A 17500-nucleotide genomic window follows, 5' to 3' on the forward strand; every position below is an offset into this window, starting at 1 on the left:
GTTTCAAACAGCAAATAAACATTACCAAAATATATAATCCCGTCTCAACTGGTATAGAAAAACACACATACACATATGCGCCAACGGAACATACATGCAGACATGTGCACTACATTAAACCAACCAGCAACAAATAGATAAAACCACTTAAACATATGAACCAATGAAAAAATAGTACTCTTTTTACTGAGTTTGTTTTAGCTTAATATTGCTTATATATGTATAAATACATATACACGCATTAATATATGTGTGTAGATAAATAGATAGACATACATACATACATACATACATACATACATACATACATACATACATACCATACAGGCAGACAGACAGGCAGACAGACAAAATAGATAGATAGATAGATAGATAGATAGATAGATAGATAGATAGATAGATAGATAGATAGATAGATAGATAGATAGGTAGATAGAATTAATGAAACCTAGAGATTTGTGAAAAGCAGGAGAAGTTAAGAAACTCGTATGATATCAGGATTAAATTAGCCAACTCCAAATTCTCACAAAAATTCGAAAGTAGTAGCCGTTCCTGAATCACACACAACCTTAAGATACCATAAATGCACATAAACTTATCGTTAAACAGTCAATAAATATACAGTTAATCAGAAAGACATTTTGGAAAACAAGCAGTATCACTTACCCATATTTTGTGCAAACTCTTCGGAATTCAAGTTGGGGCTACGTCGTTTCCGAGGCCTTCCTTTTTGTAAGGTCCCTACCCCATTATAGTAAGGGGTTTGATTTGCGTTCATGTCTGGAGACAAAGAAATGTACTCCGACTGATAGGAATCCTCGTAATGGACTTGGCAGTATACAAAATGTTCCCGAAGTCCAAATGTGTCCCCCGCCTGCAACGCTTTGTTGCAGGTGAAACAAGTAAAACACGATACATGATAGATGTGGTTTTTGGCTCGCATCACCAAGTCTGTTGACTGAATACCCATCCCGCATCTTGCACATCGTTGAGTGTTAAATAACCTGTGGAGGAAAAAAAGCAGAAAATGATAATATTTTAATGGGGAATGTAATACAAAGTAGTAAACTGAAAGTAACTAGAAAACTCCAGCTAAATGTCTAGTTCAACTTGGCTTTACATTACATATATCTTAGCGTTTAACTTTGCCTTCCATCCGGCTACAGTCACTTTCTCTACTAAACTGGTTTTAAAATAACTGCGATAAGCATGTAGTCGTAGATATCTATAACTAACTGTATTGTACAAAGGAACCACGCAATATAAGTCAAGACCCTGCAGTAAGACAATCATGTGACTGTACCTTATGGGAAATCCATTGGTTTATCCGCTCAGACACCTACCACTGAGCACTCATAATAGACTGAGTGGATAGAGTCTATTATCTTCTTACACTGAAAGTAACACTTCTTATTTGAAAGGTATATCAAGCAATCTTGGTATACATGCATTTTGGGGGGAAGATTATAGCGAAATACTTGCACTAAAATAACGACGAACAGAACAAGCAGAACGAACAAGAGCGCGAGCGCAGTTTGAGTCTTTTAACAAAGTTCTTGAAAGTAAACATACTGAGTTGTTATTCTTATATAAAGAGTATCTGCTATTATAGAAAATAGAAAATAAGACTATGATTTTCATAACTTATCTCAAGAGTATTAGCGAAGTAGATTACATTAAATTATTACAACCGGGTGTTGAAATTGAGAACGAACGCTCATTTATTCACTAGACCGTAAAACTATAAGGACCGTAAAACTATAAGTCATTGGCTTCTTTCTAGTGAAGCTTAAATATTCCATATTTTTGATGAAGGGGGAAAAAGATAGTAAATTGTAACGATTTTGCATTTACTAAAACAGTAAGGGGCAAGATTTAGCTTCAAACAAGAACTGAAACATGGTTAGAATCTCGACTTTTCAGGAACACACTTCTCGCCGACGGGAACCTTGACTATTTTGAATCTCTAAGAAATGTCCATTGACCATCAGTATCTCAAGTTAACACTGGTGTTTACATCTTAAACATCAATCTTATGTGTAAGATGCAAGGAGGTTTTCAAATAAATTAATCTGGAATATTTTGAGTAATTAAATAGTTGGTGATTTAGTTATAAACGTTTAATCGTGGATTTTAATCATCTCCAACTTAATAGTCCGTCTTATAAAAAAAAATCTAGTCGCCTTCACTTAAAGACAGTCTTTTTATTCTTCATACTAAAAGACTTAATCAGCGTTATACGTTGTGGCTTTTCCTTTCTTATGTAGTACGATGGAAAAGATGACAACAAAAATGTATAGAGTACCGGCTATTGTTGCATTGGAGACTATTTCTGATTTTGAGCTAAAATAAAAGATTCTTAGAAGAAAGAAGGTGAGATGCAAACAGTTAGTTTTGTTCTACTCTAAATATTTTGTGATTTCAATCCTTGTGTGTGCGCGCGTGTGCATGTTAAGGTTTATCAGTGAGGCAAGATTTCAATATCGCATGACTTTCATAAACGTCCAATGATACTACCGATCCCAGGATCTTCACAGTAGGCTACCCTAGAATGTTTCAGTTGCCGTTACAACTTTGTGGTATGCAAATTCAGTACAGCGATCTATGTTTCTCATTACGATGAAGTTGGACACATCATATCATGAAGAAGTATTACTACAAAATCTTTCAAACTGTATTCTCCTTAAGTCTCACTTGTAGATATACATATATATTCAGATACGTGCATATATATGTATTTATGTATAAATTCTAAATCTGCAGACGAATTAGACAATTAAAACTGTTAATCGGTATATTGTAGTGCTTAGTTGAGAACGTTGTGCACCATTTATATTTGCCTTTGATATGGTAATAAGGTCAGTGTGTAAGATTTCTTGTAATATTATGCTTCTACATGAATGAATATTTATTTAATTTGTTCAAATATGAACTAAAAAATTACAGTCTATTACGTTAATCCTATACGTGCGCAGTATGCACCATGTATGTATATACGTGTGTGTGTGTGTGTGTGTGTGTGTGTGTGTGTGCGTGTGTGCGTGCGTGTGTGTGTGTGCGTGTGTTTGGGTATGTGTGTATGTGTGAGTGTGCGCGTGTGCGCGCGCGTGTTTTGCGTGTGTGTATTAATGGGAAATGCGACGACATATTGTAAACAAACTTTGGAAGCGTCGAATGCGTTTGATATATTACAGACAAGAAAATATATTTCGAATGCAGTATAGCCGCGAAAACAGCACAAAGATTCGATGCTTCCAAACTTTGCTTACAATATGTCGCATTTTAAAAAAAAGCTATCATTATTTAGCGTTTAATTTGACGGCGATTGTTATCCGTGAATCGTTTAGCTTAATGGTATTAAGCCGGTATTCAAGAGTGACGTGTTCACATCCTGTAGCCGTCTACTAACAACTTCCCTTTCACCCTGTCTTATAAGGGTTAAATACCCAATCTTTCTGCTGTTTTCACGCTATACTGCGTTAGATAGATAGATAGATAGATAGATAGATAGATAGATAGATAGATAGATAGATAGATAGATAAATATGCAGTTCGATGTCAAATTCAAAGCAAAAGTCAAAGGGACGTCCACAGGGAATATTATAATTTTGATGGTCGAAACACACACACAATCAAGTGTGTATATATATATATATATATATATATATATGTGGGGGGGGGTGTATATATATATGTATGCTAGTATGTGAGTGTGTGTGTGTGTGTGTGTGAGTGTGTGTGTGTGTGTGTGTGTGTGCGTGTGTGTGTACACTTATATATAAATATACATATTTATGTATATCAACATATGAGTATGTGAGCGCGTGAGTGAAATAAAATGTCAGCTGCCAACTTCTGTCAAAACTGGAGTCCAGACACTTAACTCTGACGCCATGTTGGCATCTTAAACAACAAAAATTAGAACATTAAGAAAGTTGGCTATCTAAAGAAAATGTTGATAATCAAATTATTCCGATCGTTTTAACAGCAAGAACAAAAGAATTCCAAGCGCATACACATGCGCACATACTCATATAAACATATGCCCCCGCACACACATACACACACGTGAACATACACACATGCACATACACAAGAATCTCTTGCGAATGGTGGATGTGAATAGTATTGCGGCTTTTTTTCTGATTATTTTTTAAAATTTATCTAATCATGTTATTGTGAAGAACAAGCAAATGGTATGTTTTCCACATATTAACAAAGTCACAGCTTTGAAGAAATGTCCAGCTTAGAATGCAACATGTTTTTGATTGCCTCCTGTGCCTATCTTAAATTCATTTCAAGAATGTCCTAATGATCTTTGGATGAAGGCAAAGAACTTGCAAACTTCATTGTCATATTTTTCTATGACAAAATAATATGGATATGCCAAAGGCAAATATATCGATTCTGTTGAACAGAGAATTTCCAGACATGACCATCTCACCTTTAATTCGGAAACTACATATCTCTATTATATAATGTCTCTCCTTTTTCAACTATGATATTAGCAGAGTGAAATTTACTGCTATTTCCTGCACTTTGACAGACCATAAAGATCACTTTGAGTTTATTTATCATATTTCAATTAAGAAAATAGTACGTTAGTTACAATTGGATTTTGTTCAAAGGTCAAGGTCCAATACTACATGATGCATATCTAAGATTATTGAAGATTTCAGACAACCATTTCTTTTCCTAGAGTTTGAGTAAATTTATAAGCATTTTGAGTGCATGCGTATATGTGTACATGTGTGCATATATATGTATGTTTGCGTATTTATATATAAACGTACTTACGTATGCGTGTATGTATCTGTCTATGTGTGTGAACCCAATGTACATAAAATATATACATACATACAAACTTTTTATTGAATCATATTTGGATGTTGGTTTCTTTGAAAATATATTTCTACTTGTGTTTAAAAATGTCAATGTAGAGTGCACCTATGTGCATGCATATGTATACATACATATATATATATATATATATATATATACATACATATATATATATATATATATATATATATATATATATATATATATATATATATATATATATATATATATATATATATATATATATGCATGCTTGTATGCAAAATTACAGAAGACAAGCAATAGTTGTACAATTATAAAGTAATATATAATTCAATATTTACACACACAAACACTCACATATTTCTAAGAGACAGTTATATGTTGGTATACATATCTGTGTTTATGTGAACGTGTGTGTGTGTATATATATATATATATATACATATATATATATATATACATATATATATATATATATATATATATATATATATATATATATATATATATATATATATATATATATATATATATATATATATATATATATTTCCCTCTAGATAAATATCTGTTGATGAAAAAAAAGATATTCTTTACTGATTTAGACCCCATCAAAATATTTTCGGTAAAAAATTCAAAAGGACACGTGTATGTATAAAACTATTATGAGAAGGACTTCGTTTTGAGTAGAAAACGTGCTTCTTTTCAAGGAGCTATACTGCATGTGTGTCGTCTATGGGTGTATATTTTCTTGCGTTTTATAAGTGTAGGTATGTGTGTATAAATGATTAAGAGATAGAACGAAAATATTCTTGTTAATGAAAAAAAGCTCCTACCTGAAAGAACTGTTGTGAAAATATGTATAGTGAATAGGAAATTTCCTTTTCAAAGATGACAATGGATATATCAGAATTATGTATAATACAACAAAGCATGTATGTATGTATGTATGCATGTATGTATGTATGAATGTGTATGTGTATGTGTGTATGTATATATATATATATATATATATATATATATATATATATATATATATATATATATATGTGTGTGTGTATATATATGTATATATATGTGCAGCTCTCTCTTTCTCTGCATTTATATATACACACACACGCATATATATTTATAATGCAATAATAATAATAATAATAATAATAATTGTTGTTATTATTATTATTATTATTATTATTATTATTATTATTATTATTATTATTATTATTATTATTATCATAACAATAATAATAATAATTAAATATATGTGTGTGTATGTGTGTTTGTGCGAGCGTGCGTATGTGTGTATGAATATATGTATATAACATATGTGTATACGTATGTGTTTGTACATGTTTGTGTGTTTGTGAATATATATTTATATACATGTATGCATATTTATGTGTGTGTAAATATATATATATATATATATGTATGTGTGTGTATGTGTGTGTGTATATGTATATATATACATACATGTATACATATATGTGTGTGTAATACACTTACAAGGATACAGATAAATATTTATTTACATACACATATATGCACATTTATGTGTATATATATGATTCCACGTATGCTTACATGCATATAACGTGCCTTCGATGAATTTTATTCCGATTTGTCTAAACGACCTCGTTTCACCAAACTTTTGATTTCTTAATTTTCAGTGCATTACTTTGTCTTCTAGTATCTCATTAGTATTTTGTGTTGTACTAAATTAGAGAAAAAGTAATCGCTTATTGCTCCAGAAGACGTTATAATGAATCAGTATACTCTATATCTAGATGCCATGGGCTAGTAGAATGCTGCATGGGTACACACCTAGGCTTAATCAAGTTATGTCTGGTTGCCTGGTTGCTGGTGTATATTTGTAACACTCGAAACAGGGACCCCAGAATACAACACAGACGATATACCCAAGTATTGCATTTTTAAATATATCCTAAACTATAAATTTGTTTTCGATAGAAAGACTTCTTATCGACAGAAGTGGTGCATTCTATTGTAATAGTCATGCTTACCCCGGGGGTAAAAGAGAGAAGTGTGTTAAATGGCTCCCAAATTTTAAAAAAATAAGTATATGTAAATTTAATATCTCGTAAAAGAATTTTGTTATTAACACTTAATCATCATGAAATATCTCTACCTGAGAGTACTTGAACCAGCTCACAAATTGTTTACTGAGGCCTTATCTCTATCAAAGTAAGCATGAATATATCCTAAGCATATGCAATAGTACTGTATGGACAAAATTTTAATCACTATATCCAGACTTAATGAACAGTAGGTGACAAGATGTAATGAACACCATTCACGTTTCATTGTTTCTCCAAAGGACATTAACTCAGCAAATACAATATGTATAATACATAGATCTTGGATCACAGATTTATTTCACTTCAACTTATCACTTACCTTTTGATTGATCATCATCGTAACAATATTAAAGAAATGAAACAGCGGCATATGTTCCATGTATCAAGTGTTTAAGTTGACTTTAACTAAGCAACAACAACAAAAAGTTCACTAGCAAAGCAAAAACAACATCAAATTGAAGTTGAGAAGAGATAAAAATATTTTATATGCTTACCTTTGATAATCCTCTTTACAATAGTAGTTACCCATCCGTTCGTAGCATGACCGTTCCGTGTCTAGCGTAGACTTACACTCGTAACATTTCAAGCAGTTAAAGTGCCAAGCATTGTTGGCCACATTTAAATAGTAGCGCTCCGTGATCAGATCCCCACAGCCAGCGCAAACAAAAGGCTTGTGTTCATCTTGAATGAGGGAATTTTGATGATGTGGTGGTAGTTGATGAGGATGTAAATGATGTTGATGTGGCTGAGTGTGGTGATGATGATGGTGATGATGATGCAATTGTGCTGTATGATGGTGATGGATGTTATTAGTGGTTGTATTGCTGCCGTTGTTACCATTTGTGATGCTGATGTTGCTATTACCGTTCATGTTATTGCTGACATTATTATTGCAGTTGTTTGCGGCGTTGGGAGTGTTGCTGGCATTGCTGCTGTTGCTTCCACCATTGCTGCTGTTGTTGCTGTTTCCGATCACACGGCTGCTGCGGTTGTCGTTTCCTTGATTCACTGAGTTGAGCATATCGGGAATGGCGATTTCACTGAGTTCCACAGCAGTAACCATTGGAGGGGCCGTGTTGCCCTGCAAATGGACAATAAACCCACCACTGTAGTTAGAAGGACGGCAGGAATAATCTACTTCGGGACCAAATGGCCACTCTGAACTGGTCGAGGTCATCGTCGGATGTTTCATATCCATCAATGCTACCTGCTGATCAGAATTCGGCGACTTGGTAGTCTGTAGGGGAAATATCAGGGGCCAGGGATGAGACATAAAACAGTAAAATCAACAAAGTCAAATACTCATCATTTCATATGTATATATAAATATTTAGGTATGTGTATGTGTGTGTGCGTGTGTGTGTATATATAGATACACACACGCACATGAATACACACATATATATGTATATGTATATGTGTATGCAGTTTTCTATTCGTTTCAGCCATGTAGCTGCAGTCATACCGGAGCACCACCTATGTATATATATATATATATATATATATATATATATATATATATATATATATATATATATATATATTTACATATATACATACATACGTACATACGTACACACACACAAGTATGCATGTGTGTGTGCGTGCGTGCGTGCGTGCGTGCGGGGGTGCCAAATCAATGTGTGTGAGTGCTGAATCAATTAAATATCAGTGAGCATAAATATCAATGAATATAAAAAAGGAAACTAACACAAAAGGATATGGAAGTGGTAAATCCCACTTTATTTCGAAAACTATGGAATTGATTGGTAGAACGATTGTTTTGATGCATTAAATCCCTTCAGCTGCGTACGTAATTTATTTTAAGTTATGACCGATACCACTGCTTAGAGAACTATTTATAATATTTCTTTATGTTATTGTCCTTTTAAAAAGGCCAGATTCTATCTAATATCCATTTCAGTCCACCGATGTAAAGCAGACCAAGCAACACTGCTTGTATAAAACCTCTAAGTACAGATTAGTGAATAACGTTACCATATACACATAAAATAGATTATGTACACGTCTACATAAAGGGTGTAGTAGTTATTTGACATGATCCCGAATTTGAAACACGACGCAGAACAAATCTACTGACGAGAGTCAAATCCTGGATCTGTCACGAGATATTTGTTTCAAGTTGTCAACAGACTTTAAATTAATGTTTATAACTTCTTTTATCAACTACATTAATACAAAAACATTAACAGGTACTTCATAAAAGATATAATTTCGATTACTTGTGAACGATAAAACAAAAATAATACAAACGTATGTTAGTGCATGTGTGTTTTACTTAGTAAACCTAAGAATCTAAAAACTGTTCACCAGCTTATGCTTAGGTATTAAACACCATACAGAATTACTTTCTAATAATTCTCCTTGGCAATTTTGACATGGAAAGTAGTGATCGTTGGTTATTAGCCAACAAAAAGCCGTAACGCTTGAGTTGCTATACATATCAGTCAATTCTTTTTTCTCAAATCATCTGTCGTCTTAAAAAAGAAAATGGACTATGTAGTTCAAGATAGACTAAGACAACTGAACAGTCACGACTGGAATGCTTTTGATCATATTGTTACTCAAACAGGGTCGATTTAGAGATAAACAATAATAACAAAATCAGTGAAACTAATTCATATAGCGGTCAGCTGAATTCTGAAATACATTTGAACGGAGCCAGTCAGAAACCAGAAATAAAAAAATCAGCAACAAAGGCTTTAACTAAATGGATGGAGAAAATATTCAAACAAGACTGAAACTACAGAAACCAAAAGACTGATAACAACTGTGATGATATATTCTCCGTTAGTTTCGACGATAAATATTCAATTGCTTCATCAACTGAATTTTAACACTTAAACCCTAAACGTAATTCCCAAGTTAAATTAATGTGACTCTGGTCCACTGAATTATCAGTGGAGTCCAAAGGAAAAAGAGAGAAAAAGTGATTATCACCTCAGTACTGGATTTGGATTTTATTTATCCACCCGAAAGTTTCACAGCTTACTTTGATCTCATAAGTGTTTGAGATCAGATAGCCGGAATAAATACTGCAGTATATTCTATCTGGCCAATGTAACAAATTTGCCAATTCGTCAATATATTGCATTATACAGAATTGAAATAAAATATGGACAAAATAATAACTGAATCATGGCTTAAACAAGTAAATAAACGATGCCCATTGTTAAATAATTATCATGTGGTTCATTTCCGGTTAAAATTAATTAGGAGTTAATAGTATGCATAAACAAATTAGAACTTGAATAAACGATACTGTGCATTTCCGTCTGAGTAAAATTTTCAGCCAATTGTAAATTTGTTATTTGATTTTTGTAAACACCAATGTCATATTTTGAATCGATGTTTTGTGTACTTTAAGGTACACATGAACGTAATAAAGAAATCCTCTTCCTTCTTCGTATTACTACTACTACTGCTGCTGCTGCTGCTGCTGCTGCTGCTACTACTACTACTACTACTACTACTACTACTACTACTATTTTGGCTCAAAGACAGCAATTTCAGGGGCAGTGGCAAGTCGATTACATTGACCATAGTACTCAACAGGTACGTATTCTATCGACCCCGAAATGATGAAAAGCAAGGCCGATTATTATTATTGTTGTTGTTGTTGTTGTTGTTGTTGTTGAGCGTTGCTGTTGTTGCTGTTGTTGGGTGAGCTGGCAGACTCGTTACCGCGTCGGGTAAAATGCTTTTGCGGTATTTCTTACGGCTTTACATTCTGAGTTCAAATTCCGTGGAGGTCGAACTTTGCCTTTCTTCCTTTCGGGGTCTACGAAATTAAAACCAGTTGAGTACCTGTGCTGATGTTATCAACTAGCCATCGACCCCAAAATTTCAGCTCTTGTGCTTATCGTCGAAAGGATTATTATTATCATTTGTTCCGGCTCTCTATGACCTGAGTTCGAATCCTGTCTGGGTGAACTTCGTCTCTCATCATTCCAGATTCGACAAATAAAAGGATCAGTCAAGAGAGGGATTCGATTAATCTCCCTCATTAAATTTTTGGCCTTGTTTCTCTGCTAAATATGATCAAATGTTGTGTTTGGGCAATTGTTTTTCTCTCTCTCTCTCTCTCTGCTGTGTTCTCAATGGATTTATTATCATTTACGAAGCAAAAAAAAAAAGAGAAAGAAGGAAAGGAAGAAAGAAAGAAAACAAAGACAGACTGAGAGAAAGAAAGAAACTTTGTTGGTTTAGTATGGCGTGAGATTGGGAAAAGAGAAAAGAGAAAAGAGAAAAGCTACAGGAAAATACAGGCGACTTTGATTGAATCACGGAAATAACAAGGATCAAATGGACGACTTATTTCATATGCCTCAAGGGGTAATACGCATATAACAATGTTTATTTCACTCTCACATCCTATAATATGCGTGTGCTGTGTTACTGCTGCTGTTGTTATTGTTCTGTGTGTATGAAGCAGTTATGTATGTATGCATGCAAGCATGTATGTATGTATGTATGTATGTATGTATGTATGTATGTATGTATGTATGTATGTATGTTTGTATTATGTACGATTGTATCACTGTATGTATTTATGCATGTATGTATCTGTGTATCTATGTATTAATATATGTATGTGTATTTATGTGTTAGCATCGATGTATATATATGTGTACGTATATAATTATATGTGTGTATATACACACACATAGATACATATATGCATACATACATATATATATACATATAATATATATATATATATATATATATATATATATATATATATATATATATATATATATATATATATATATATATATATATATATATATATATATAATGCATGTATACACATACGCGCATTCGCACATATGTATACATGTATGTAATTTATGTTTATGGAGTGACAGAAAGAATGAGAAAGAGAATATACCTATATATTTATGTAGTTCTCTGAGGGCAAGATAATAAAAGTGTATCGAGAAAGAAGAAAAATAAAACAAGGCAACAAGAACAGAGCAAAGTAAAGTCAATAAACAACGGTTAAAAGCAAAACTATCGAATGAAAATATAAAGAAATCACGTTGAAGGAGGAACGAGACGGAAGGAGAGTAAAAAAAAAATAAAAGAATATCTAGGAGAAGAAATAGGGAAAACTAAGGAAAAGGTGATTACAAAAGAGAGAAATGTGACGATTAGGAGAAAGAAAATGGATCGATGTTGGTGATAGAAAGAATAAAGCGATATGAATATGAATGAGATATAAAAGGATGGAAATGGGAAAACTGGGCAATTTTGTTGTTGCGGCTGTTGTCCAAGTTGTTTTTGTTTAGCCTTAAGTTAGTCCTGATCGACCATTTCAACGAATTTTAACCACGATTATTTTTCGGATTTCGCTCATTGTTCGTTTAGAAGCACATAATCCAACATTTAGAGTATGATTTTTTCATCTTTAAGGAGAATTAGCTGCTATTTCTAACAAGCGGTTCAACTACGTAGATGATTGGAAAGAAAAGAGCTTCATTATGAGATGGTCGCAAAAACGTGTCCATGAGCTGAGTTTTGGGGAAAAGTGGTGTAAGTTTTGAGAGAAGGCAGGTGTAAGAAGGTAAAAGAAGCGGATTGAATAGATGACGGAGATGATGGTGATGTTGGGTGGAAAGAGAAGAATAAACGGAATGCCGAAATTGCGGAGAGAGACAGAAAGAGAGAGAGAGAGAGAGAAACAATAGATAGGGTTAAAATGGAGGAGTCTTCTAAAAGAAGACTGACAGAAGGGAACAAAGAATAGCAAAGGAAATAAAACTGGCGAAAAGGCAAGGAGATAGAAGTAGAGAAAGATTAAAAAGAAGAAAAAGTGGACTAGAAGGAATCAAAAGTAAGGGAGTTGTCGATGAAGAAAGAGAAATTAGGAGGAGGAAGAAGAATATAGGAGAAATAGATTTATGTAATGGGGATGTAAGAATATGTGTGGAAGACAAATTGATTAACCTTCCTTTATAAGGTTACGGAATACTTCGCTTTACACAGTTGCTCACCCTTTATAAGGCTTAAACAAAACACAATGATATACTTTTCTATGAGCTTGACTGGCGCTGCTCACACAGATACGCACACGCACACTCACTTATATACACACGCTCGTTCACACATACGTACACACACACACATACACGCAAACACATACACACACGCAGGCACACACACACACACACATATCCTGGACTGCATCCAAACGAAAGCCATCCAAGTGACTGGCAAACTCTCCATCACAAATACTGCACTTTCTGCTCCACAGACGTACTTTATTTTCAGTTTAGCTATTCTATGACTGCTACAATCAATGCTGTCCCTTTCTTACCCAAATCACCATCATATTCAACTCTCCACCTTCTGAAATTTATCATGTCTCGCTGTTCTCAAACCTCAGTAACCAAGATATACAATGTTTTCTTTTTAGAGCATCAACTCTCTAGAGTTAGCTCGATCCCGCATATATCCTGTAGATATTGATTTCAAGACTTTCAAAATGAACACAAACCACCTCGATCTCATTGAGCTAGATGGGCCAACATAGTTCAAAGGCATATTTCTTCCTTGCTGATTAAATTATGGAAAAAATAAAAGAAACAGAGGAATGAAATAAAAACTGAGGATAAAAGATAAACAGAATTAGGATATATGTGCGTGTGTGAGTAATACTAAAGATTTTAATCCACAACGTATTTGTTACAATTCACTTCACACAGCAAAATTATGTAATACAACTGATAATGGTGGGAGAGGGGAAATTTACTGTTTTATAGAATAGATGCCTCATAGAAAAAGAAAGACAATTTCTCAACTACAATAATTTAAAAACAGTTGATATCGGTTTAACTAAGGGTCATTTGAGAACGATTAATACTGATCATATTAATTGTTGGTTGATTGCTTTGTCACGCTAAAAATGCCATGCTATTTTATTTGAAATCTTTAACGTTACATTCTTAATTAACTGATAGTTAATCTGTATTATAGTTATTAATAATATATATTCATTGTAAATATACAAATGAGAAATTTGCTGCATCTAATTATATTTGAACTTAATATTTTTTTGTTTTGATTATTAATATTCATTTCATTAGAAAATTGACAATGGCAACTTAAGATGCATTGGCAGAAAAATTAGAGCGTTGGGTAAGATGCCTTGTAGTATTACATTAGGGCGCTTTACCTTCCAGTTTTTAAACACTATTTGTACGATTACATTATTGGATGAATCTTTACACTTTTTAATAATTGCTGCGTATGATTTGAATATTTCATTTAGATATAGAATATCTATGGATATTTAACAAACATGACCTTCCTCTATTAAGAACGATTAGAAAGAGATTTGACTGGGTTTTTTTTTCTAACAATTCGTGCGGTACCGTAGATAGTTTGCTCGAACTTACTTTGATATATCGATATGCAAGCCAACTTAATAGTAAGGAACTTTACGAAAGTAACCAACCTCTTGTCATGCTTGATGAAACCCGAGCTAATCCCCACTATCATATCATCAACACTACCCGCCTTCTTTTCTCGCAGTTTGTACTGCTGATCACATTTTCTTTTCGGATGAGAAACCCGAGTACAGATTAGAATCTTCAATATTCCATGTATGGCTGAGAGAGAGAGAGAGAGACAGAGAGAGACAGAGAGACAGAGAGATAGCGACTGACAGAATGTGTGTTTACTATGCTTGTGAGCGTGTGCATGCGCGCTCGAAGCATCATATATATTCCTTTATGTATTATGCTTTACATTTCACATACTCGTTTCCTTGGTACTCGTAATCCTTACTTTTTCAAACAATATTGCTTCCGAAAACCACACACACAGACACGCGCGTTCACATCGCATCCAACCATCGATACATCCATCCATTGATACATGCATACATACATACATACATACATACATACACACATACATACACACATACATACACACATACATACACAAGTACACACTATGCCGCTCTTTATTCACAATCGTCGCCTAAAAGGACTTAACGGACGAACAAGCGATATGGAGAATTATCTTGAAGTTAGTGAGAACACATGGACAAGCTCCTTGCTAGCTGCCGTGCATCCGTTCTCCGTGCGTGACTCCGTGCATGCTATGCTTGAGCTACATACGGCTGCACTACTTGTTTTAGCTCTCTTTGTTTTTATTTTACTTTCATTTTGTTATCCGTTTACTTTATATCTATTTCTTTATTGCATTTTCATTTTTTTGCTTCAGAACTTTTGAGCGCAGACTGACTCACACATAGATCACAATACATGCACTAATATATATATATATATGTGTGTGTGTGTGTGTGTGTGTGGAAGCACTCACAGGCATGTTAACACATATACACACGCAAAGCAATATACATACGCACAGAGATAAATACGCTCTGAGATATCCACGCTAAAATACGTATACATACGGACGCACATGCTCATGTACATACAAATTTACAAGCATGCATGGACGCGTCTTCTCTTTCTCTCGCACATGCGCACGCTCATACACACACACAAATACACATACACGCACGCGTACGCTCACGTACATACGTACAAACACGCTTGTGTACGAACACGTACACACTCGCAAAATCCGGAGCCAAAGGGCAGGGAACTCTAGATTTCAAACAGCTGATTCTTTACAAACAGAAGAAAGCCACAATGAAAGAAAGAAAGAAAGAAAGAAAGAAAGAAAGAAAGAAAGAAAGAAAGAAAGAAAGAAAGAAAGAAAAAATTATTGTGACTGAAAGACAATCACAGAAGATAAACGAAAATTAAGCGACACATAACAATTTATAACAATAAAACGCGAGGTCGAGACTTTCGTGGGTGGGGAGCTGACCCAGTTAAATAGATCGACCAGGTACTTAATTTTAATCGATCCTCGAAGGAAGGATAAAATGCGTAGTCGACCCCGAAAATAAGAATAGACGACAGAGTGGAAACGGAGTGTATGTACACACACACACACATACACACATCATCATCATCATCGTCAGTGAATCATATATCTGAAAAAGAAGCAGAGACTCTAAAGGACAGAGCAGTAATATGTTTACATGCAGTAAATATATGTCCGATCATAGAGCGAGCAATGGTTTCGGATCCATAAAGTACTTTGGCGCGTCGTCTATAAAGCTAAGCGCTTTATGGATGCAAAACCATTGCTCACTCTATGACCGGACTTATATTTAACTGCTTGTATATTATACGCGCGCCCAGGCACGCACACACATACACACACACACATACATACCTACATGCCGAGCCCGACTTATCTATCTTTCATGCTTCTGGTACTAATGAAATAAGCGTTAGTCTAGTCTTGATATCGACTTAATCGACTGCTCTTTTCCCCTGAACTTTCTGGCCTTGTGTATAAGTAATCATTGTCTTTAATGTTGTTTTGTTACGGTTTGTACATGTAGCCTTGGAACGAAATTAAAGACAGATCTGTGTGTGTGTGTGTGTGTGTGTGTGTGTGTGTGTGTGTGTGTGTGTGTGTGTGTGTGTGGTATCAACGGGGACATAGGTCCCCGTTGATACCACACACACACTGGTTAGGAAGTTCGTCTAGGTCTTCTGATTTTACCTGTTCTACCACAGTGCGTGACACCTTGAGCAAGTGTTTTGGAGAATAAAATTTGGTAGGCAGAAACTGTATGAGAGTTGGCATGAGAAGAACTGTACGTGTGTATGTAATTCAAAAAGGTCCCACATTTTTACACGCATAAGCTTGTTGATTTTAACCTTATGGTTGGTTATATGAAAGACACAATTATCCGTGCAATACACAATACTACAAGTAATTAATTACTAGGTCGTTCCTTTGATCAAATTGACCTGGCGCTAGATCTGTTTATATGGGGATATAAAAGAAACAACAGTTTATCCTTGCATAAAAACAAATAGTTGTATAAAAACCAATATAATTCAGTGTATTTGTATGCAGACAAAGTTATTTTGGTGTGAGTGAAATATTTACATGAAAACAATGTGAGTTTCGTTATAAGCTTGATTAAAATAATTATGAGAAAGATGGAAAAGGTTAAAGAAAATACACTATATCAGACTACATGTGTGTGCAAGGTTTCTTGCAAATGTGGGTCGTCTTTCTGTTTCTTTTTTTTTTTTTAATTGTATATTTAGTTAGTTATCTATATCTTTTACGTTCCGTTTTCTTTCTTAATACCCTCATTAATGGAGAATAAGTGATAACGATGTTAAAACCTAATCAGTCAATAAACAGTTGTTAATCGCCGTCCGGCTAAGCGGATTAACGGCTGGTGGTGGTGAACAGTGACAAGCATTGAACAGTCATGACAACAAATAAAGATTCATAAAACAGCCAGCGCGGATAACAAATAAATTTTAATGAAGTAATGTGAAATATAAATGGACGATGTTTTGTTCTCGGCAGAAACGGTAGAGTAACTGACAAAATGCTTCGGAATAATGAGTTTTGTGTTCTATCACAGTGCACAGCATTTTCAGTAAGTGTCGTCTGGAAGTAAAATTTGGTCGGTAGAAGCAATGTAGGAACCT

The 17500-nt window shown here is 34.2% G+C and overlaps 1 protein-coding gene across 3 annotated transcripts in view; it reads right to left on the minus strand.

Moving 5' to 3' along the window:
- LOC106879743 (LIM/homeobox protein Lhx9) overlaps nucleotides 1–17500 on the minus strand; it is a 126190-nt gene that overhangs the window by 26203 nt on the left and 82487 nt on the right. For 2 of the 3 annotated variants that reach the window (XM_014929463.3, XM_089356864.1), the window contains 2 exons: nucleotides 7418–8160; nucleotides 667–1004 (listed from right to left, as the gene is read on the minus strand). In XM_014929463.3, coding sequence (XP_014784949.1) covers nucleotides 667–1004; nucleotides 7418–8160 — 1081 coding nt within the window. The remainder of the gene's footprint in view (nucleotides 1–666; nucleotides 1005–7417; nucleotides 8161–17500) is intronic. The other variant, XM_014929531.3, reaches the window with a different exon arrangement.

Source organism: Octopus bimaculoides, chromosome 1 (genome assembly GCF_046866305.1).
Source record: "Octopus bimaculoides isolate indiv1 chromosome 1, ASM4686630v1, whole genome shotgun sequence".
In the NCBI taxonomy this organism is placed as follows: domain Eukaryota; kingdom Metazoa; phylum Mollusca; class Cephalopoda; order Octopoda; family Octopodidae; genus Octopus; species Octopus bimaculoides.